General features: G+C 38.9%; 1 protein-coding gene across 1 annotated transcript in view; it reads left to right on the forward strand.

Annotated features, from left to right (window-relative positions):
* slc39a11 (solute carrier family 39, member 11) overlaps nucleotides 1–24,686 on the forward strand; it is a 164,643-nt gene that overhangs the window by 92,181 nt on the left and 47,776 nt on the right. Inside the window, exon 5 of the mRNA XM_085361218.1 lies at nucleotides 8,441–8,561. Coding sequence (XP_085217344.1) covers nucleotides 8,441–8,561 — 121 coding nt within the window. The remainder of the gene's footprint in view (nucleotides 1–8,440; nucleotides 8,562–24,686) is intronic.

A 24,686-nucleotide genomic window follows, 5' to 3' on the forward strand; every position in this document is an offset into this window, starting at 1 on the left:
AATGTTCAGCTTTGAAAGCACAGTTTACTTTCCCCTGTCTGCATTTGCTGCTTGTCCTTGAATCCACTTAAACATCAGTCACACCACAGAAAACACAAGCCAGAAGGTCACTCACAAAGTGCTTCCTCTGCCAAAATGCTCTGTATTGAAAGTTGCCCAGAACTGAGATTTTAATGCTTTCTTTCTTTCCCCACGCTCCACATCTCAAGGAAATTCACTTCTGTAGTTTTTACCTAATCTTGCTAACAGACACTCATTTAATCAGTCGTTGGCTCAAGTTGCCTAAATTTGTTTTTTACGCTTGATGAAAGATCTAAGAGGAAAGCAAGAAAATGGATTTCTTTCTTTCTTTCTGTTTTTCTGTAGTTTAGCTAAGTTCAATTGTCTGTTGAAGCGATTGGTCAGAAAGTAATCTCATGTAAGTCTGGAGAATCTGGAGCTTGATTTAAGTCTCTGCAGGTTTGTTTTAATTGGAAACTGAAATATGTGGAAAGCAATTACATCCCGGAAATTGAAAATAATCTAAAAATGTAAACACAAGCAGCAGTGTAATAAGCCATTTATTCTTTGAAGATGCTAAACCAAAGATACATTTCCCTTTTTCTTCTATTCTTGTACTGCTTCATAGTCCCTCCTCCATTCCTTGCATGTATTATATTTTTCTACAAATGTTGGTTGCAGTAATAACCACAAATAGTAATGCAGCTCTGTGTCATGCCTGTGGTGTCATCAAATATGCTCACACAGTAGAGACAGAGGAATAAGAAGAGATAGAGGGAGGGTGACTTTCTGCCACCAGCAGAGCCAGACTGCTGCCGCTACTGGAAGTGTTTTGATAGTGAACCCACATCTGCTGATGACATTGTATCATGGGTTGTCACCAAAGGCCACTGTGGGTTAATAGCATCCTCAGAGATGGTGAGTGAGTTCCTCTGTGGTGTGACACACACTTTGAACCGATTTCACACGTTTGCACTCATTCCAGCACAAAGTCCGAGGTCACAGTTACCTTATAAAGACCCCTGTAAATGTGAAAAAACACAGAAAGAACAATCACCTAATTGGAATATAAGCTTAAATTATTATGTTATTATTGGACTATAATTTTTAATGTTATGTTTTATTCTGACAATATTTAATTGCCTTTTTTAGGTTATACAATATGTGCTAATGTCCCTAATGCATATTACCAATTATTTTCCAAGCATATTGTAGGATTCATATTGATTGCTTGTTATTTCACAAAAATCTATGGATGGACTGATGGGTACACACGAACAGCAGCTGTTTGTGCCTGGCTGTTAGGCTGCAGTCAGTGTTTTCAGCCAAACAGTGACACTACGTCCCTGAATGTCATGCCCCAACTCACTCATTAGTTTATTTTTTCATTTTGTTTTCCTGACCAAACTTCCTGCCTCCCCCACCGCAGGCTGTATCTTTATTTTATTGCTGCTGGGATACATAATAACCAGAGAGCAAGAATGAAAAAGACAGATTGAATTTAATTTGTAGCTCAGAGGTAAGTTTCCATAACACAGTGTTTGGTTTCTACACTGATTTCTCACACCTGTTTAAGAAAATAAAATAATTAATTAGCAAGCACAAAAGTTGTTATTTGCACAGTACCTGTGATTAAATTTTCCAGTTCTTGCAGATGCTGAATAATGAACAAGAAAACAAACAAAATAATAAAATAATTGGTGCATAAAATTTTTTGACTTCAAATTCTGTAAGTTTAAAGGTTGTTTTGCTTTATGCTTTATGATAATGGTGAAAAATCTTTTGTTCTGTTGAGTGGTGTAGGTGAGGACATGGGCAAATATTTGCATAAACCATGTGTAAAAACATGTCGCACAAAACTGTGATTCATCAGTATTTTCTTACCTGATTTGTTACAATACTGCAGTTTCAAACCCAGGAAAACACTTATATGTAATACCAATAATACTAATCATACTCAATACGAACGTCATTTAAGTTAAAAACAGTAAGAGGTGCCTTTTTGGAAATAAAGATCAGAAAAATGTAAACAGTAACATCGATCACAGCACTGTTTTAAGTTGCCTGAAGTAATGCAATAAACATAGTAGCATAACTGTAAATAAGGTATATATGTGACAGATATTTAAATATAATAGGCTGCATGAGTTGGTGCTGTGCATCTGGTGCTTCTATTTTAAAAGTAGGACTTTAAGAGAAACGTGACACTCTTTAGACAAAAAGAACTTATTAACACTATTATTGTTACAGACAACAACAACATTATGGTTTTATTATTAGCCATAGTTACTAGATGCTAACTTAACGATAACTTAGCGGATAGCTAATGTGGCTCTCAAATGTGTGTGGGCTATATTTATGGTTCAGTGTTTAAATACTTCAGTGTTGTTGAAGCAGCCGCTTTACAAAATTCAATCCAAAGTACTACTTCAGCTACTAATGTAGGTACTGGCTCTATATGTATTTATTTATTTTGACAACCCTGCATTTTAAACACATTTTAGAAGTGCCTTCGACACAGCTTCACAAACAAGTGATGAAGGCCCGGCTGTCTTAGAAACTAATAGCAAGCTAAAATTGGCCAGAATCAAAATGAAATGAACATCAGTGGAACAATAAATACATGTAATGAACGCACACTATTAACTGAAAAGGAGCACACTTTAATTCTTTTAAAAACATATGGTTATTGGCATTATTCTTTCGTATTATTTACTAAAAATGGTTTCCATTGCTGCACTTAGAGTCTAATTTCTTGGCACTGAGATTCTCATCTCAGGCTGACAGATCGGCTGCTCCTTGTCCTCCACCTGTTCTCAGCTTTTTCTTGTGGCCTGTTAGTGTTTATTTTCACATCACCTTCAGTGTCAAGCCTTTTCTCTTTGTACCTGTGGCACAGTGAGTGTCTCAGTGGAAACTACATTCAGCAACTCCATTATTTCAGCCATGCTGTAGTTTTTCTTTTTTTTTCCTTCCTAAAAAACATCATCAATCTCGAAGAAACATTCAGGAAATTCAGACACAGTGGGTTTCATGTTTTTAATCAGACTTTGTCTTTCTTTTTTTTTCCTGTAGCCGTGCAGGCGACTCTCCACCACCATGGCTGCATTTTCCATGCCACCTCAAGGCAAATCTAAAAAGAGTGTGTGACAAATTTTAACACAAAAAATGGTGGTAAATTACTGTCATTTAGCTTGCCTGGTTATTTTTTGTGATGCGCAAGAACTTTGTGATGCGCATATTAGCGAGTGAGGCCAGTTGTATCACGCATCCTGTGTTTTAAAGGAATTGGATTTGAAATAAACCATCTAGTGCTACAGTCACACTAGGAAAGCAGTGGGCTGGAGACCACAGACAATCAAAACCGCTTTGAAAATGTGCAGTGAACTTGCAGTCTTGTTGCCTTTGAGATGGTTGCTTTGAAGGCGAAGACCAGGTCTGTGCACGCTCGCAATCAGCTGCTGTCTTCAAAGTGACTTTGGTGCGTCAAGACAGTGATGTAAATGGCAATAAGATGGAGTCTATTGCCATCTATTGCAACAGAAATTCACTCTTACATTAAGTTCAGCAAGAACATCAGACATTTGAAAAAAAAAGTTCAAAAATCGCTCCACAAATGATGTCGTTGCTGCTTGAGGCAATTTAACTGGGAAATAGGTACATGGCAATCTTGCGTTTATGTAAGAATGTAACCAGAATATAACCAACTGGCAACCAGCTAAGTTGAGTGCCCTTTGGCAAAGAGACACAGACTGGCTTAATATTTTGTCTTTATTTTAAAATTAGACAGCAATCATTAGCAACTCTTTGCTAATCTGTCTGACTGCAGTCAGTCTGATCCAGGAGACAACTGTTTGGAGACAGGTTGTCTCCCACTGGGTGACATGAAGGTGTTGCATGCTCAAAACTGTGGGAAACCAGTGTCTAGACCTTAAGGGGCATTTTTGTTTTCCATCTACAATTAGCAGAAAAGGCATTAGTGCATGTTATTATTTTATTTTACATTGTACTTGCTACGTTACATAATTTTTATAATTTACAGTGATAAAAACAACATTTTTTCCTAGAAAATGGGGCTCAATCAATGCAAAATTGATGCCGTGGATTACATCATGTGATCCACTTTGCTTTAACTCCATAATTTCATTCTCATCTAGTTCTTGCTTATCTTCTACTTATATTTTTGTGCCACCCATCTGGAGAATCAGCAGTGCTGGAGCAGTTTTTGGATGCAAACCGGGTTCTGGTTGTATGAATATAACATGAAGCCTTCAACAGGAAGTGAATACTTTTTGTAAGCAGCGCATGCTGGTTTTGATGTGCTTTCTTCTGGGATTGAAGAGGATTCATATATGGATTTATTCTACCAGTGGAGCTTACTTTAACACTCGCCGGTGACAGGAGCTTTGTAGTCAGACTCTCTGTAGCTTTATAGGGAACGATTGACACACACATACTGGAATGTTCCGAATTTGAAAATATTATTAAGACTGATTGAAAATTCCCACATTAAAGTTTCAAATTTATCTTAAAAATATTTGTATAACATTTTACTGGTGGTTCAAGTACTAACATGTAGAGAACATAAGCGATGTACTTCATGGTGTCTATATAAGTTATCTGTGGTAGTCAGCACGGGTCATTTTTCTGTTCACTTTTGCTTGAAAACGGGGAAGGAGTAGCTGGTTTTTTTGGACATTACTCATCTAATGGTTGGCTAATGAATATATGGACTCTGTTTTCAGCAAAGTGGCCATTTTTTAAAACTACTTAATTAAGCCTCCATCTGTCTGTGGTGCTCATTCAGTGTAATGTTATTTTTGGCTTTGGATAGTGCCTGACATGGAACCCGGTTTATTTATTTTGTACTTTTACTAAGTTGGCTGTTAAAGTTTCATCCTTTTATGTTGCTTTTCTTCTGAAAGAGATTCAGACACACTTTTGAAGCATTTTTTCTTCAAAAAAGCCAGCAAAGATCACAAAAAGCTTATTTATGATTATTTATCCTTCGGAAGAATGTAGCCCTGAATGATTGTTAATTAAGTGTCTTATGCCTGTCTTATTCCTAAGTATGGCAACAGACTAACTGTGAAGGCAATGAAACTGATTAAGATGACTGATGACTGTCATTTTGCCGTTATGCTACTCTGGCTGTGTAAAACATCTCTGCATCATCATTATTCCGCTTTCCCATAAAGTTGTGTCGGTTCATGTGGACACGAGTGTTTTCAGTGGGAAAAACATTTCATAACTCATCCAAGTGGCTTCTTCAGTCTCTGCTAACTGAAGGTTTTCCCAAAAGGCTAGCGCTATTAAACTGAAGTTATCAGCAGTAATGGGGACACTTGAAAGTTGATGTATACCATAAACTAACACATAGGGATCAGTATTTAGGGTGTGATTCACATCCTCCACTGCAGCATAAATTTAGATGTCATCAGGATGCTGCAACTCCACTCTTGCATGTGCTGCTTTGGTTCTTGAATTAGTTGTGAAGAAGAGCAAAGATATAACACACAAAGAGCTCAAGTGAAAACAAGTGTTAAAGCTGGTATTCCCTAAGGCTCAGGGCCCCCGGCCAGAGTCATGTATATAGTGTATTCTTTTACCTGTGTGTTTCCTTTGCATTAGTTAACACGCTCACTTGGAAAGCTAAATGTTGCTGGTTCAATTCTAGTTGGAGATGCAAATTTTGAAAGGCTTCTGCAGTAAAACTCTGAGCTACTGACCCCTTGTGACAAAGGAATAGACGGAATTAACTGCTTCTCCCTCTGGCTAAATGGCACAGCACAAAAGAGCTGCCTCATCACGCCGGGACACTGTTCTCTATTTACAGCTACAGTCCAGTGGCCACTCTTCAACAATGAGTATATGCACATACTTAGCAGGAAGGATGATTCGAGCAGAGAGTGATGGGAAGCCATTTGGGTAAAATGGAAACAGCCATCTCTGAACTGAACAGGGACCCTAAGGGTACATCTTTCACCATCTTTACAGTGCGTGATTGCAGCCATTCCCCAGACTCTATGAATAGTACATGAATAGTACTCATGGCCATTGCTTAATGGTTGAGACAATTTGCATATCAACAATCATCAATGATCTTGTGTCTCATTATTGTACAATGATGCTGGTTTTGATCGTTATGCAACTGTAGAGTTTTTAAAGCGGGGAAACCTGCAGTCAGCTGAGACTGAAGAACTCAAGAACATTTGGATGAGCGCTGAAACAGTTCTCCCACCAAAAACTTTGCATCTAAATGAGCTGAATTAAAAGAAATCGAGTGAAAATCTAACGTTCTGTACTGCATGTAGACAAACCAAGACTACTGGTTTCATGTGCTATGCTCTCAGCACTGCTGCCATTTCTTTGGTAGCACAATGGAGCTGAACACATTTACTGTGACAGTGAAAGCAGAGGTGTTTGGGTTAATTGCAGTCAGCCGTCTCCCCTCTGACAGATGAGTCTGTCTGAACGTGAAATGTATTCAGCTGTAAAACGCTCGTCTGTTATTAATTTTAACTTGTGCATTGTGGAAAGCATAATATGGATATAGAACTTCTGATCTCCTCAGTATACAAATTTTAGCACTGAAATAAAATCCAGTTACTTGTCAATGACACCTGTCTCCTCCTAACCCTCACCTACTGCTTTCACTGACACTGCAGCACTGAAGACTGGAAATGTCTGAAATAAGTTAATTGGCTAGATAATGACATGGGTTGGACTATTCATCACTCACGGATGCATAAGGACTGGACTGTAACGGAGATAAAGGATTAACTTCGTTCTCTTGCACAAACTGCTGATAACGACTAGCTTAGTGTATTCTAACTTGTGCTACTTACAGGTTTACTGTTAATAACTTTTTCAAGAGTTGTGGTCATTTTGAAAAATTGTCTATCACGTAGACTATATTATGTGAACGGTGTAGACTAAGGCCTCAGTCACATTGGTCTAGAGACCAGTGGATGACTGCCTGGGAACCACCCGCCGCTAAGGAAAAATGTGCGTTCCCTGAACAGTTAGTGAGCGCGTGCAGGAGATTGCTTGTTGTTAATGGAAGATTTTCAACATGCAGCTACTTTTACGCAATTACTTTACAGTTTTCTGAGATAAAAACAGAAAGAAACAAGGAAAGGAAAGGAAGCAGGAATAAAACACAAACACCAAATCCTTATGAAGATATTCATGAAGTGTCTCTGCCTGCTTTGTGTGAGTTTTGTTGTGGGGTTTTGTTATTTTTAAGTGCCCCTACTTTTACCCCGGAATGATAGTTTTCTAAAAATATTATTTTTAATAAGCTGTGTTCCCACATTTCCAACATAACTTAGTATTTATGGAGTTTATCAGCCCCTTTAGTGTTTCTCTCTGTTAAATTCAGTTCTTGTTTTACTCTGTTAGTTGTCTCCTGTGTTTTGTGCTGTTTGAGTTCCTCCTGCGGCTGATTGTCTTGACTAAACCTGTGTGTAGTTTGCCTTAGCTGTCTCCATTTCCCTAATCACCTTGCGTGTATAAATAGTCCTGTCTTTTCCTCAGTTGTTGTTGCAGTGTCTGTTATCCTGCCCACTGTGATTTTCCTCCACGTTCTCCTGAGGTCTGTTAGATATTGTGCTTCATGGCATGGATTGTGTTTTGAGCTTTTATGGATTAGCCTAAATAAACAGCTCGTCTTTTGTTAATTTGGTCTGCCTCCTCCGTCCTGCACTTGGGTCTTAACTTCTCTATTCAACAAATCGTGACACAAGCCAGATTTGTTTTAAAAACATGCAAGCTACAAAGTTCATCACTGCTGTTATTTTGTTGAATAAGTTATTTCATGCTAAGCCCTTTACTTTGCACTTGAAGCATTTCTATTTCTATCCCTATTCCCTTCAGGGTCTATGTAATCTTAAGTTGAACTATTTATTCACTTGTCTCCAACCAAAGCTGAGATGTATGCTAATTTTGAGCTTCAACGGTGGTTTAATTGGAATTGCTTCCCTTTACAACAACAGTGTGACGTTTCCTATATCATTTTCAGACACAGCATTCACTGGACTTTAATCAGAGTAGAAAAACATGTCAGCTCTTTGTCAACAATGTGAAGCGATGCACTAGACAGAGTGCTAACAAGCATTTTAAGTGACAATGCCCTAAAAGATGGTCCTGCGATTTTATATATTCAGTTTTAATTAGGTAGGGCAAATATATTTAGAAAACATGCATCTCTAATACTTCACTGAAATCAGAAATACTAATGAAAATGTTATGGTGATGCTAAGAAAGTTCATCTACAGCTCACTGAACACTGAGTCTCTTTATATGCACTGCATTTCTGCACAATTCATTCTGTTGATTTGTCAACTTTGCAAAACATTCTAAACTCAAATGTATACAGACATTCACAGCTCTAGGCTAATCAATAACCAAAGCTAAAACCTTTTTCTGTCATCTTCAGGGTGTTGGTACGGACCCCCACAGTGCCTTGGCTCTGCCCTCTGACTCCAAGTGGCACAAAGAAAAAGCAGAGGATACCCCGTTCCAGTTCCTGGACTCTGATGATATGACCATCAGCATAGGTAGAGCTGGACATCTCTCAGGCAAGCCTCCCTTCATATACCCACATCAGCTGTTTTTTGGGCTGCAGTCTTTCTAGCTGCAACCTTTTTAGTCTCTTTGTTTCAAATGCATGATTTGGTTGCAGTTGCAAAAGAGGTTCAGGCATTAGAAAGCAAAATCGAGGAAAAACGACTGCATTTGGTTGGCTGTCTGAAACCTGACCTGGCGCTTCTATGATGGCTCTCTTTTTGCTGTCCTGTTTTTTCTGTTTCTCTTTTTCTACCTGCCTTTCACCACCTGTAATCCTCACTGGGTGCTCTTGTGGCTGAATGGTGTTTTCATCTTGACAGCTCTTGGGAAATTATCCTTGGCTGCAACACTAAACCTTCCTTTAAGCAATCATCTTTCCGAATGCTATTCCCTTATAACGTAATGTCCTACATACTAATTGTAAATTGTCACACTTGTCTGAATCGGTTTATAATGGGTAGGTTGTTCTGTAATTAACATAAATTATAATTTCCAACGTGCAAGACAGAGACAAGTCTAATTTTGTACTGTTTTGCAGAAAACATGAGTAAGAAACATTTTCTAACATATCAGAGTAATATTATAGCAACTGAGCAGTGACACCCCACATACAACTGCCTAACGAAGGTAGAAAATTAATGAGCAAATAAATGCAGCAAAAACATAACATAAAATAGCAAACATAAATGCTGGCTCACTTGGAGGGAAATAGACTGTCTGATATGGTTTAGTCAGACTTTTTTGCTGTTAGGTTACAACAAACACCTGGTCATCCAGAGGTGAACGTGCAACAGCCTCAACCTCTGGTGAATCGCTTTCAATTTAAAGATGATTGCACAGGTTGCCTGGTGGAGGCACCCTGGTTGTGGCTGGATCCTCAATGTAGGTGGTTAATGTGAACGTCTGTGTATTTAGATATTAGTCTGTGTATTTCGGTATTTAGCTAAATACACAATATATTTAGATATACTGGCTTTGTATAACATTTGTTACATGTACTTACCTATAAGTTCTTACTAGGATAATACAACACTAGTGCTTGTTTATACTGTGCCGACTGTGCTCAGAGCAGCTGGTTTGTTGCGTTTGTGGCGCGCTAAACATGCGTCTTGCCTTCAGGGAAACTCCATTGGTACTATTTTTGGTAATGGTAATAGTTTAGATAAGTTCGCTTTTCATTCACATGTTATGTTCTGTTTATTCCTGCACTGAAAAGCTGTTAACTGTCGCTCTGCGTTCTTATGAATTCCAAGCACAGCAGGGGCTCTGCTGAATCATACACATTGTTGATTTCGAACCAGACTACCAGAGCAAATGGTGAAAATGAAATAGAGTCATGCTGCTAATTATAAGCCTTATGTAGTTATTTTTCTTTGGTGTCACAATGAACCCAATTAAGAAATAAATCTTCACCAGCACCAATTGTCAAGACCGTAACTCATGAAAAGTAATGGTCAGGTAGAAGGAAGGAAGAAAACAAGGACTTTTTAAAAATCTTAATTATACCCAAAGTGTTGATGCTGCATTTCATTGACTTTTTAAGAGGTATTGAGTGCACAACCTCCTGTCATTTATCATAGATCACCTACAAAGGTTTTGGGGTTTTTTTAAATCATGAATTACTTGTACCCTTAAAAAAATATTGTTTGTTTTCAGCATACAGTCAAACCAGAATAGAGACAGCCTGAAAAGCAGGGTCTCTCTGCTTGAGTTATTTAGTCAGATTTTGATTGACAGCTTTTTTGCCAGCTCAAACAACCCAAATCAAATGGGAAAAAACAGCAGAGTTTGATTGAACTGGACCAAAACGTCTAGATATCCTGAGTATGAGTATAGGAAACAGAAAAATACCTTCCTTCCATGCAATATAAGGTGACCCAAAGGGCCTGACTCATTAATATGTAAAGTTTTTATTTATTTATAAGATTAAAAAAGAAATTCTGAAATAGGCAAAGTTACATTAACATAAGAATTCAACAACTTGTCAGATAAAGATAAAAATATGTATGCAGGTAATGCCAATTTTAAATTACCCAGGATAGGATGATTATTCAATTCAATTTCAATTCTTTATTTATTTGTCACATGTAGTTATAGCTGGTACAACATACAGTGAAATGTTTTTCCTGGCTAAAAAAGTACTCCCCCCGACTGTGCAGACATGCTAAAAAGGATTTTACATAAACTAAAAAAAAGGGAGGGGGGGGGGAGAGAAACAAAAGTTAAAAAGTAAAAAATAATATAAAAAACAATGTAAAAGTCCATATGTTTGTGCTTATAAGTATATATCCATGACGTGCAGGATATTGTACTGTAATAATTTAAATGAAAAAACTATAAAAATATACATTATTTACATAGTACAGATATATATAATAAGGTACGGATAAGGTTCAGAGAGAAAAGTAAAATGCAAATTATGTACTGTGTGTGAGATTGTCCATCATGTCGTCCGGTTTGTGTTTTGGTTGAGGAGTCTCACTGTTTGTGGGTAAAAACTCCTCCTGAACCTTTCTGTTCTTGTTTTCAGGCTACAGAGGTGCTTTCCTGACCTCAGTAGCCTGAACAGTTTGTGGGCGGGATGGCTGGAGTCCCTAATGATCCTGATGGCCCTGGATCTGCACCTTTCAGCATAGATGTCCTGCAGTGCTGGTAAAGATGTTCCCATAGTGCGTTCAGCTGTGCGCACAACCCTCTGCAGGGCTTTCTGTTGCTGTACTGTGCAGTTCCCGTACCACACCATGATGTTGTTGCACAGGATGCTCTCAATTATCTCGATTATTTAAAGCTGGGTTCTTCTTCTTCCAGCCCCTCTCTGACACTCATCTAATAAGGGCTGAATCTGAAAAAGAAAACACAAATCTGGGATTTTCTTAGGGTAGCACAAACTTAGCACCTCATTTTACAGTGGGGCAAAAAAGTATTTAGTCAGCCACCGATTGTGCAAGTTCCCCCACCTAAAATGATGACAGAGGTCAGTAATTTGCACCAGAGGTACACTTCAACTGTGAGAGACAGAATGTGAAAAAAAAATCCATGAATCCACATGGTAGGATTTGTAAAGAATTTATTCGTAAATCAGGGTGGAAAATAAGTATTTGGTCAATAACAAAAATACAACTCAATACTTTGTAACATAACCTTTGTTGGCAATAACAGAGGTCAAACGTTTACTATAGGTCTTTACCAGGTTTGCACACACAGTAGCTGGTATTTTGGCCCATTCCTCCATGCAGATCTTCTCGAGAGCAGTGATGTTTTGGGGCTGTCGCCGAGCAACACGGACTTTCAACTCCCACCACAGATTTTCTATGGGGTTGAGGTCTGGAGACTGGCTAGGCCACTCCAGGACTTTCAAATGCTTCTTACGGAGCCACTCCTTTGTTGCCCGGGCGGTGTGTTTTGGATCATTTTCATGTTGGAAGACCCAGCCTCGTTTCATCTTCAAAGTTCTCACTGATGGAAGGAGGTTTTGGCTCAAAATCTCACGATACATGGCCCCATTCATTCTGTCCTTAACACGGATCAGTCGTCCTGTCCCCTTGGCAGAAAAACAGCCCCATAGCATGATGTTTCCACCCCCATGCTTCACAGTAGGTATGGTGTTCTTGGGATGCAACTCAGTATTCTTCTTCCTCCAAACACGACGAGTTGAGTTTATACCAAAAAGTTCTACTTTGGTTTCATCTGACCACATGACATTCTCCCAATCCTCTGCTGTATCATCCATGTGCTCTCTGGCAAACTTCAGACGGGCCCGGACATGCACTGGCTTCAGCAGCGGAACACGTCTGGCACTGCGGGATTTGATTCCCTGCCGTTGTAGTGTGTTACTGATGGTGACCTTTGTTACTTTGGTCCCAGCTCTCTGCAGGTCATTCACCAGGTCCCCCCGTGTGGTTCTGGGATCTTTGCTCACCGTTCTCATGATCATTTTGACCCCACGGGATGAGATCTTGCGTGGAGCCCCAGATCGAGGGAGATTATCAGTGGTCTTGTATGTCTTCCATTTTCTGATGATTGCTCCCACAGTTGATTTTTTCACACCAAGCTGCTTGCCTATTGTAGATTCACTCTTCCCAGTCTGGTGCAGGTCTACAATACTTTTCCTGGTGTCCTTCGAAAGCTCTTTGGTCTTGGCCATGGCGGAGTTTGGAGTCTGACTGTTTGAGGCTGTGGACAGGTGTCTTTTGTACAGCTGATGAGTTCAAACAGGTGCCATTCATACAGGTAACGAGTGGGGGACAGAAAAGCTTCTTACAGAAGACGTTACAGGTCTGTGAGAGCCAGAGATTTTCCTTGTTTGAGGTGACCAAATACTTATTTTCCACCCTGATTTACGAATAAATTCTTTACAAATCCTACCATGTGGATTCATGGATTTTTTTTTCACATTCTGTCTCTCACAGTTGAAGTGTACCTCTGGTGCAAATTACTGACCTCTGTCATCATTTTAAGTGGGGGAACTTGCACAATCGGTGGCTGACTAAATACTTTTTTGCCCCACTGTAATTGCATGCCAGCAAATCTAGCGGATTAATTAACAAGACAACAAAAATGGCAGTGCCCAAAGGCGTTGATTAAACACAAAACATTATTTCAAACTCTGAGACAGTTTTTATGGAATATTAAGTTGTGGCAGTAACCTGCATGTGCTTGCTTTAGTGCTATAGTCTTGTAAAATACAAAGCAACATACGCTTTTTTTTAGAGCACACTGCACCAGAACTATAGGTACTAAAATAAAACAAGTGCCACCTCAGTGGGTCACCATTAGCATTGGCTGGTCTTTGAAAATTGAACAGTGCAGCCTGTATTCTTATTAATTACTACACTGTTTTCCCTGCTGACATAAAACTTTGGGAAGTTTGTTCTTGCTACCAGGAACAGTTTGACTTCAACCTGGATGTTGCTGAGCGATTGCAAAGTGCTTGGAAGATGGAGTTATATTTTGAATTCCTTCGTGTTTGCGTATGCTCCTGTGAGTCACTTTCTGACTCACTCACTCCTCTTTATTTCCGTCATTGTCACAGTGACCTCCGTGTTATTCAGTTGGTTTCTTTAAAGATAAAAAGGCATTTCTATACAGTGTAAAACATGTTTCATTTTCACTGTTGTAAGGACAGCACCTAAATGGCTGCTAAATGTGTTAAGAGACAAAAAGTGACAAAAGTGATAAAACACTCAAAACTGACAGTGAATCCCTGCTTTAGTCGCCAAGTCCACCAAATGAGTAAATATATATTTCAAGCTACCTTCGGTGTGGCTTATGGATCAGTTAGTTTCCCTCATGGCTTGCCTGAGGGCACTGAAGTCAGTCAGCCAATACAGTAAACAGAAAGGAGCATAAGACCAGCCCTCATCAAAAGTGCTCTAAGTCACTGCAGGCCCGACGTGCTATTCAGGATGCAACATAGCTAGTCTGCAGTAGAGAATTACAATTTCTTCGTATTTTGCTTCCAGGGACACAGACTTGTGTTAGTGAGCAGCAGGCTTTCTGAAAGTTTTCTTTTGACAGTGACTTCACTTTTTCCCACAGATTTTCCATGAATTGTTGAACATTTCCAAAAGATTTTTTAAACACTGACCTATGAATTATTCAAGCATTGAAAACAGGCATCTTACTCAATCAGGTTTAAATTATATCTTTCGGAGTTTGGTACTGCCATTCTATTTGCAAATAAATAAATATATTCTGAAATTGAATATACAAAAATACCAATTATAACACAGTTTGACAGGCATCAAATAGTTCTTTTACACCAACAAGGTATTCTTAAAGAGCTATTTGCTAAAACTTGGCATATCTCAGCATGGCGTCCACTGTGTACTTAAAATATTACAAAATAAAAAATGTTATGCCTAAAAAACTACAGAGGGTGAACTGTATATGGAAAGAAGAGAAAATCTAGCAAAGACCTGAGAGATGCATCAGGCCCTTCTGTTGATCCATCTGCTGTCTACTGAAACATCATCAGATATGGTCTCATTCAGTGGAAGGATGGCTGTCAAGAAGCTATTTTTAAGGAAGAATGACTGGGAGGAAAGCTAGAAGTATGTTACATTGCACAAGAACTAGACTGTGTCAGTGTCAACATGTTTGATGGAGGGATCAGGGCTGCAGCTAAAGATTTTGGTTGTCGACTAAACTGCCAATTTTTCGTAGTAGTCGATTAGTCTACGATTATTTCAATAACTCTTATGGTTGCTTCCTATGGGCAAACCTCCTGTTATAGGCTCCAGTAGCTCATTTGCTCAAGTCTGTGAATATCATCCTGTTGTCTCACCCCACAACAAATTAAATTCATTAAAACTAGGAGACAGTGGAGCTATTCCTGTTTAACGGTTAACTATCACATTTCACAAATGGTGCTCGCTTAGTAAGCATCATCCTGAGAAGTTTCCGACAGGTAAGCCAACATAGACATTACTGTACAAACATTACCAAAAACAAGGTATCAACACGGCGCACTAACTTAACTGAGTTTTACATTTTTATCATGGAAGGAAATCTCTGCTTTTGCACAGCCTGCATTTAACTTTGTTTGTTTTCTTTGAAATGCTTTCACATTTTTTTAAAATTTTCGTTCCCATTTTCTTCCGTCCTCCTGTTTTGCTGTTCGTGCTACGTTCTTCTTTGTTAGTACTGAGTGCAGTCTCAGCAGATGATACAGATAACAGAAAAGTACCGTTACATTTTTATCCACCGTACAATACCACCTGGAAAACATCTGTCATATTGATATTGATCCCAAATACACTGCCAAAAAAGAATTCCTGGAAAAACACACAATGGGACACTGTCAGTCATGGATTGATGTCCCCAAAACCATAACAAAGATGCCTCAAAGGTCATGATGAAAAAGACAAAAAAAAAACCTGCCAGCATCCAAAGAAAAGCTTTGAAATGAAGTCTGTAGAATTATTTCTGAAATAAATTACATAAAGCTTGCCTAAGAGAGTTCAGGCTGTGTTGAAGAATAGCAGTCATCCTGCCAAATGGTGATTTTCAAGTTCTTTAGTATGTTTTTGCCTTGAACACTATGCTTTGGGTGTTTCAATAATAAGCTGTACTTATTTCCCATTTTTCTAGCAAAATATAAAGAAACTGCAGGATTGCCCAGTACTAGTATTTCACAACAGATCAAAAGAGTAACTATGTTTTATTTTAGATTAATATCAGAATCCCTGTCTTCCTGCACAGTACAACAGCTGCAGAGGTGAAGATGATTGTAGCCTCTGGGCTCCTGGTGTCATTATAGGTTCAAATCTAAAGGCTTCTTTTGCATTCAAGGCCACTGAGTCTTCTTTAACTTCACCTTAATGGGGTTAGGAGCGGAGGAAGGTGTAAATGCTGTAGATATCAGCAAATGCTTCTGCAAGCAAGCTGTACAAAAGATGATTGACAGCTTTTTTCTTTTATACTTTAGACACCGCTCTTGGTTAGATGTCTAGAGTAATAGTGCGTTCAACTCCAAAAAACTTTCAAAGACATTTAGGGTGCCCGGTTTTAAAGATTTTCGAAAGGTTCCAGTTCATGTCTATTGAAAGATTGACCTTGTCAGGCTTTGCTTTTATTTATGATTCTTTTACAGACAAAAGCTATTGATAAATGTCTCTTTAGGTTCATGTGTAGAAACTCATGTTTAAGCTATAATCAATATTTTATTTTAGCATTACATGCATCCTCTCAATCAATGCTTCCTTTATCTTTCAGTGTCCTTTGGTGATCTGATGATTGGTGTTTGGGCTCTTTTTTTTGGGGACCTCTTTTTTTAATTTCTTGACTAATTTATGGATATTTCCTCTTGGTTTGGGCTTTATCTTTATTTGAAATCTTACCTTTTGACTTTTTGGAAGCAGTTGTTGTTGTCCTTTTAGTCATCACAGAAGATGAACAAACCAAAAGCTCATTCCAGTCCTTTAGATGTGTGGTATATGAATGTGGAAGGTGTGCATTACATTTTTGTCTTTATTCTAATCTCCCAAGCAGGTTGATAGCTGCTTGGAAGTTTAATTATGCTTCATTTCCATTGCTGAGATGGGCATCTGTTCAGAGGTGGGAATTAATCTTCTATTTTTAGAGAAGAACTTCCTCCACAGAACAATTAAGCACAACACCAGACATTTAAATTTGCATTTCAACAACATGCTAATTATTCCTAAAGAGTAGCATAGCCACATGATTCATGAATTTGAAGTATTGTCTTTGCTAGAAGTGACTTCTGGTATTTATTTTCTGTATGACTTCATAGGTTTTTTACATCATTCTTTTCAGGATTGGTTGAGTTGATTGAGTTATGTTTTCATTCATACACAGCTCCCTAAAATACCACCACATTACTTCAGTGAGGCTGATGTCTGGATTCAGCCATGTTTTATAGATTTGCTGCTGTTCTTGGGGATCACCGTCTTCTTGCATGACCCAGTTTCAGCAGCCTTTAGCTGCTGGACAGATGTCCCCACATTTGAGTCCACAATATTTTTTATCAACAGAGGAGTTCATCATCAACTCAATGACTGTGAAGTGCTCTGGACCGGTGGCTGCAAAACTAGCTCGAATCAGCCACACCACTATCGCTGGTGCTTGGTTTGTGCTAATATGGTGCTGTGCATTATGGTCAATCATTTCTCATATGTCCAGAGGACATTGTTCCAGAAGTCGTGTGGTTTGCTCAAATGCAGCTTTTAAATTTTAGCCATGCTGCAGTAATCTTTTTAGAGAGTCTATCTTCTGGAAACCCTTCCATACAAGCCACACTTCTCAGTCTTGTTCTAATGGTGCTGTTACAAACTTTAACATTTAGGCCTGTTGACCTCGAAGTGAATTTGCTGGGACATCCACTTCTGAGAAGATTGTGGCATTGTATTACCACACATCTGAATACTCCAGACCAGAGGTGGTCCTGTAGTCATACTTGCTGATGAGTTAATCAAATAGCAGCATCTGTCTGCTACCTTTTTAATTCCCACGGACGCAGCAAGGATTTACTGCAAATGGTCTGCAAGGTGAAAACTTTCTTTTTCACATAACTGTGGGCATCTGCCAATATCAGTCTATTGGAAGTCTTGTCAAAAAAGATCTTATTTATAGCTGATAATAGCTCATTTTAAAAAAAAAACAACTCTGTTGTGCCACATGAATTTTGCATTGGTTCATCGCGTGACAAAGGGCTGAATGAATCAAGACCTTCCATGAATTCAACCTTGTCAAAATTCAAAGACCATACCTGATGTTTGCAGTCTCCCCTTGGAGATTATCTTCTCATGCAACTTTCTTAGGAATCCTGTTCTGCCAAGGAGAGCAAAGATCAATTTCTGTTTCAAACTGAGCGAGCCTTCATGTCAGAGCACATCACTGGGGATGAGAGCTGGGTCTCCAGCTACAACATAGTGGGTAAACAGGAGTTCAGTACACAATTTTTAACCCCAGAGAAGTGCAGCCAGGAGCATGCTCACCATTTTCTCCAGAATCACAGGTTTGTGCAACATAATTTCATTGCCCAGTACAGTACAGTTACACTGTAACAATGTCAGGCATATGAAGGAGAACGTTCAATCAAAACAGCCTGGCTTTGCTGTCAAAAGTTGTGGTCATAAAAATCAAAACAACATCGTTGCTCACCACCAACTATTTTGCTAAACAATGAACATTTTACCAGACACTGAACATTGTGAACACTCGTACACAATATAGAATGCGTAAAATTATTTTAGGCATTGCTATCATTCCACAATATCAGTATGCAAACAGACTACAGAGAACTGCTGCAGAAATCCCAGAGATGAGATAAAGGGTAAACAGTAAACCTGCGGTATAAATAATGACTGGATTAATTAAGGAAGTAGATGCAAATGTGCAGAGACACGGAGAATATCAACTGATTAATGGTTGGGAGTGGCTGACGTGACAGAAGATTTAGTGAATGGAATAAAACAAGGCAAAGAAGAATGAATGAACATGTAAAGCATAGCAGAATGTGGCACATTTTGTTGTTGGTGTAATTTGATCCAGTATTGTAAATCACTTGGATTAGAATCGTTGACCATCTCTCTGAGGTTTTTAAATTATGTTTGAGATATTCAATTCAATTCAATTCAATTCAATTTATATAGCGCCAAATCACAACATAAGTCGCCTCAAGGCGCTTCATAGATACAGAGAGAAACCCAACAATCATATGACCCCCTATGAGCAAGCACTGTGGCAACAGTGGGAAGGAAAAACTCCCTTTTAACAGGAAGAAACCTCCGGCAGAACCAGGCTCAGGTAGGGGCGGGGCCATCTGCTGCGACCGGTTGGGGTGAGAGAAGGAAGACAGGATAAAAGACATGCTGTGGAAGAGAGACAGAGACTAATAACAGATATGATTCAATGCAGAGAGGTCTGTTAATACATAGTGAGTGAGAAAGGTGACTGGAAAGGAAAAACTCAATGCATCATGGGAATCCCCCGGCAGCCTACGTCTATTGCAGCATAACTAAGGGAGGATTCAGGGTCACCTGGTCCAGCCCTAACTATATGCTTTAGCACAAAGGAAAGTTTTAAGCCTAATCTTGAAAGTAGAGATAGTGTCTGTCTCCCGAATCCAAACTGGAAGCTGGTTCCACGGAAGAGGGGCCTGAAAACTGAAGGCTCTGCCTCCCATTCTACTTTTAAATACTCTAGGAACAACAAGTAGGCCTGCAGATATCATTGTTTAATGTGTGCAGTGGTTTACAAGTGTGTATAATAAAGAAAGGGAATATGTGGTATGAATAGTAGTGTAATGTGAGTGCAAAAGAGCTAGTAGTGCCTGAGATGCTGAGTCAGTCAACTTTTTAATAGTTCCACTTATGAGTTGATGTTGAGTTTGTCTAAATATTTAGTTCTTGAGCCAAGACAACTTAAAGAGAGAAAGTTTGGCCATTTGGAGTAATAGCAGCTTTGCATTATTCAATATTTCAGGGTGTTTACACCTGCAGTGTTTAGTCTATTTGGTTTAAACTGCAGCTTGCACTCAGGTGTGGATCTAAACAACCACACCAAGACCCTTTGGAGGAGATGGTCTCAGTCTGGTTCTGCATACATCAGAGCACTTTGTTTATGGTCTAAACATGATCCGACCCAGCTACCAGGTGTATGCAGCTTGTTTGAGATAAATGCCTTCCGATATGCAGGCTTTGCGTTCTTGGATGCGGCAAAGGGTACCATAGGTGTGCAGAGTACACAAACTACTGGTAGAAGTTAGGTATCTATCTCTAGCCACTTCCTCCAGCTAATCCCAGGGAACGCAGAGGCATTCCCAGGCCAGCCTAGAAACATAATCTGTCCAGTCTACCCTTGATCTACCTCAGGGATTCCTTTCTGTAGGACGTGCTGTCAGCTCGCCCAGTAGACATTCAAATTCAGATGCCAAAACCACCTCAATGGCCTCCTTTTGATGTGGAGGACGAGCGGCTCTTGAATGGATGAAGTCTTCATTGCATCTCTTAGGGAGAGGGCAGCCACCCTTCAGAGAAAGCTCATTTCTGCCTTGTATCTAGGCTCTTGTTCTTTGGGTCACTATTCCAAGCTCGTAGGGTAGGGATGTAGATCGGCTGATAAATCAGCAGCTCTGCTTTTATGCTAAGCTTTTTCTTCACAATGATAGACCAGCACAGTGTTCACATCAACTAATCATCAACTAAATGAACCAGCCTCTCAGTTCATTTTGTGTCTGAAACAAGACTTTCTGGCTTCTCTTAATTTGAGGCTACCCTCCCTTTATGCCAGCTTTGTTCTTATAGGCTGCCCAATTGTAAGGTGTTTTGGGCTTCTAGAGCTTTCCGGCCAAGGCCCCATCCCTGACATGGCCATATTAAAAATTTCCACTTTTACTTACATAACAGAGAGCTTTAACTTTTTTCCCCAAGGAGTAAAACCTCCATCCATGCTGGATACAACATTTATCATCTTGCAAAAATATGAAGAGATTGATGACATTTATTGTGTAATTAGTGTTCAATAAAAGTGCAGTGCAGAAGCAAGACATTGGCTTGCTTACTAATTCTTTTGATAAACAGTAGGGAATGATGGTGTCCTTACTTTAGTATACTTCCGTGTTGTCTAAAATGTAGTTGACACAGCTGATACATTTGATACATCACACAAAAATCTGTGACAATAGCACAGGAAAGAAACTGATGGCAGCTGGATTCATTGAGCTATTTGAAATATTCATACCAATGCCACACCTGTGGCTATGAATACCTAATCGTTGGTACAATTTGGATTGATCATGTTTTGTTTCTTGGTTAAAACAGAATGAGCCAATCTTTCGCTCTACTAGCTTTAGTACAGTGTTTTTCAACCTTTTTTGAGTCGCGGCACATTTTATACACCACCAACCAAACTTGCTCCAAAATGACACATTGTAGCCTAATACAGTACATATAATGGCAAGTTAGTCTCTCAGTTTGTTTATACTCACTCAGTGTGAAACCTGGGCCTGTCTAGATGAACACAAAGATGATATTCTGGCAGGAATTGAAGAAAGACATACAGGCGTTTAAGCTTGCTTGGGACCATGGCACTGTTTGAGAGCTTTTCTCCACACACCAAAGGCAAGGCAAGTTTATTTGTATAGCACAATTCAACAACAAGGTGATTCAAAGTGCTTTACAGAGACATTAGAAACAAAAACAAATAAAAAGCATGATTTAAAATTGATTAAAACAAGCAAAAAAAACAAACTAACTAATTAACAAACAAACAAACAAAACAGTATATAAAATCAAAACAGATAAAATCCGAACAGTAGATAAAATCAGTAGTTAAAATGTAAGTTTTGACATTTAAGCTTAAGTGCGGATTTGGTGCTTTATTCAAATGCAACTGAGAACAGGTGAGTCTTCAACCTGGATTTAAATAAACTGAGTGTTTCAGCTGATCTGAGGCTTTCTGGGAGTTTGTTCCAGATATAAGGAGCATAAAAGCTGAAACATAACGGAGTCGGTGCAGTCCGATCTCCAGTGAAAAGTAAATCCAAACAAAAGATAACTTTCACTGTATTGCCTCGAGCTCACCGTTTTTGCTGTCTTTTGACTACCACTGGTACTAGGCTCTTCTGGATTAGAATTTTGTCCAGGGCACAGTTCGTAGTCCACAGTTTTTCCTTTGTTGTACGTCTTGCAGCTGCCATGTAAAGCGCGCATCACTAACTGTGTCTTAACTTAACAAGGTGATATTGCGCTACCCACTGCCACCCACTGACATAAAAGAGTAATTACTCTACCAGTCACTGCATTGAAAGCACAGATGCCCAACAATGATTTTATTACTTGTAGTAATTATTAAATTGTATTTTTGGACCAATTAATTAAAATTAAATGGTTGGGAAACACTGCTTTAGTAGATGCATTTCTCCAACTGCACAAGTCCTGAAACATGTTTAATAATAGATCAGTTCTCTGCCTCCTGCTCCTCTCCAGGCATTTGAAGTGGCAAAAAGCCCTTGGTAAGCATGTTTCGATTCAAAGATGCATGTATTCACAAATACACATTCATGCTTAATGCATAGCATCCTAAATGATTCAGTTGAGATTGGGAGGAATCAAAGTGTGCCTCTATTTTGTTAGTGCTTCAGTTTAAATTTTTAGATTTACTTTGAAATGACAAATGGGATTACGTGTGAATTCTTCAGAACACAGTATGCTGCAGGTTCCAGAATGGTATAGTTGTAGTTGTCAGGAATTGATGTCTTTCCGTAAAAAAAAACGTGTTTCATTAAATACAGACCTTAGGTTATGTCATTTGTAGCGTTTGCCCAATCTCTTATAATGAGGGGGCAGTGATGCCATAGTTGTGATCAAAGGGAAATCTTAATGCATGCTGCAGCCACATCATATACCTGTACATTACATTAAGTCACTGCTTAAGATGCAGTACCTGTTACTGAATTCTCATGAATAAAAAAAAGAAAATCCTGTCTGACCTTGTGTCTCTAATTGTTATAATAAGGGTTTTTTTAAAGAACTTATCAGTCAGCCATAATGAAATGCTCAACAAAGCAGATTTTAAGATAAGAGAGAGTTAAAAACACATTTCTAAACATTTTTAATTGAAAACAGACCAAAATAAATCTATAAATAAAGGTTTTAAGAAAAGCTTATGACAAAAGTGATTTATCTTTCATCAGAAGAAACTTCAGAGAAGTTTCAATCTTTGACTTTAATTCATTGTATAATAAGTGTCTCTGACAGAAAAAGATCAATAATCTGTTATTTGTTTTTAGTGTTGGACACTAATATCAGAGTTGACATCAATCTGATTGTATTGGTACCTAACTAGTTCTAAAGAAATAAAAGGTACTTAAGATGAAGTTGAATATAATTGCATGACAGTTGGAGTCTCTCAGACAGTATGTAGATATGGGCCATTTCTTGTTCTGATGGCTCAAGGATATCACCATTATATTTGTGGCACTTTGGCAAAATGCAGTACTGTTATGACTCTAAAATGGTCCATGCGGTAAAAAAATGCATATGGACCAAATATGACAAAAAGCATGAATGGCATTTTTAGCAAAGCTTGGGCAAAGTTAATAACAGTTAAGTTGAGAATAAACTAAAAAGGTTTGGATTTACATCCAACATATGTAGGCCAGTCTTCTTAAACTTTATCCAAGCAACTTTTAGCAAAGATTAGGTAAACCGACTGCCAGTTATTCTGCGTTTGAACCTTAAGTGGCATACAAATGGCTTAGCAATTATGGCCCAAGCATTGTTGAGCAGCCCTGGACCCTTTTTTTCATTCAGTACAGATGTTAAAGACTAAACTAACTGTGCTAGATCTGTGTTTGAAAGGCCCAAAGTGTGCCAAGAAAATATCCCCAAATGATTACACCACTGCCTGAATCACTGATATGAGGTGAGACACACTTTCAAGTTGTTTACTCTACCGCCTGAATGTTGCAGAAGAAATTGAGATATTGTCCAATTTTGGAATTGCAGCCTTAGTTTCCCATTATTAGTTGACATAGGTGATACCTGGTGTGGTCATCTGCTGTTGGAACCTATCAGGATTGGATGATCTGTGCATTCATTGGATGATTTTCTGCATCCCATGGTTCTTGAGTTACTGTTGCCTTCAGCTCAAAACAGTCTGGACATCCCGTTCTCTCACCTCCAGCATCACTGAGGCATTTTCACCTAGAGAACTGTTGCTTAATGGATAGTTTTTCCTTTTTGGATCTTTCCCTTTAATCCCCAGAGATGGTGGTGCTCCATCTCATCCTAGAAAGTCAACAGTTTCTGAAATTAATTTAAATCACCTTTCTTCCATATTCAGATGCTTGGTTTGAACATCAGCAGATTGTCTTAACTGTACCTATTTCTCTAAAGGCACTGAATTACTGCCAAGAGAACAGGTGTACCTAATAAAGTGAGTGCACATTATATTCTGTTACACCAATTGCATGTTAGCCAGTGTTTAGTAATCCAGTTTTCAATACATTTCTTTTCCCGAGAGCTGTTATGGAAGTACTCTAAAAATTTCAGGTGCTCTAAATTCAAACAAACAACCTTGTGGGCAAAAGCTGCTCCTCTAATCTCATTGCTGCCGCTGAATTTCCTGCTGCTGTGTTTTGGCCCAGTTCATTTCTTTTGATGAGGGACACTAACGCTTCTTCGTCTTCTATTAAGCCTCAGAGGAAGGAATCAGGCAGGTTTTGGGAAGGTGATAGAGAAATGGATGTTCCCTGTAGAGGAAGACCAAAGGGGTAAACAGACAAATCTCAGACACTGAACTTAATGTAGTGTTTCACCACATGCGCACCTCTCTTCCTGTATTATTTACTCTCATCTACCTCACTTTTTCTTCCCTGCTCAGTGTTTCACACAGAGAGTTAAAAACCAAGAGCTTGCCCTGAACTTGTTTTCCTCCTCGTACTCCTGTACTGCTGGACTGCGTCAATCCTGAGAAGTTTGGAGGGATTGCAAACTGCAGCAGTTAATTAGTTGAAGACATCTCTGTTAAATCTCCATGTCTTTATAGTTCCTCCATCTCAGCAGGGTTCTTAGCAACCACTGAATCAGCATGCTGTCCAACATGTAAAAACATGTGCATCCACAACGGGGTTTTTTCTCTCACAAACT

This window comes from Diplotaxodon limnothrissa, linkage group LG8, assembly GCF_057381915.1.
Source record: "Diplotaxodon limnothrissa isolate DT_005_m linkage group LG8, D_limnothrissa_male_GT1.1, whole genome shotgun sequence".
In the NCBI taxonomy this organism is placed as follows: Eukaryota; Metazoa; Chordata; class Actinopteri; order Cichliformes; family Cichlidae; genus Diplotaxodon; species Diplotaxodon limnothrissa.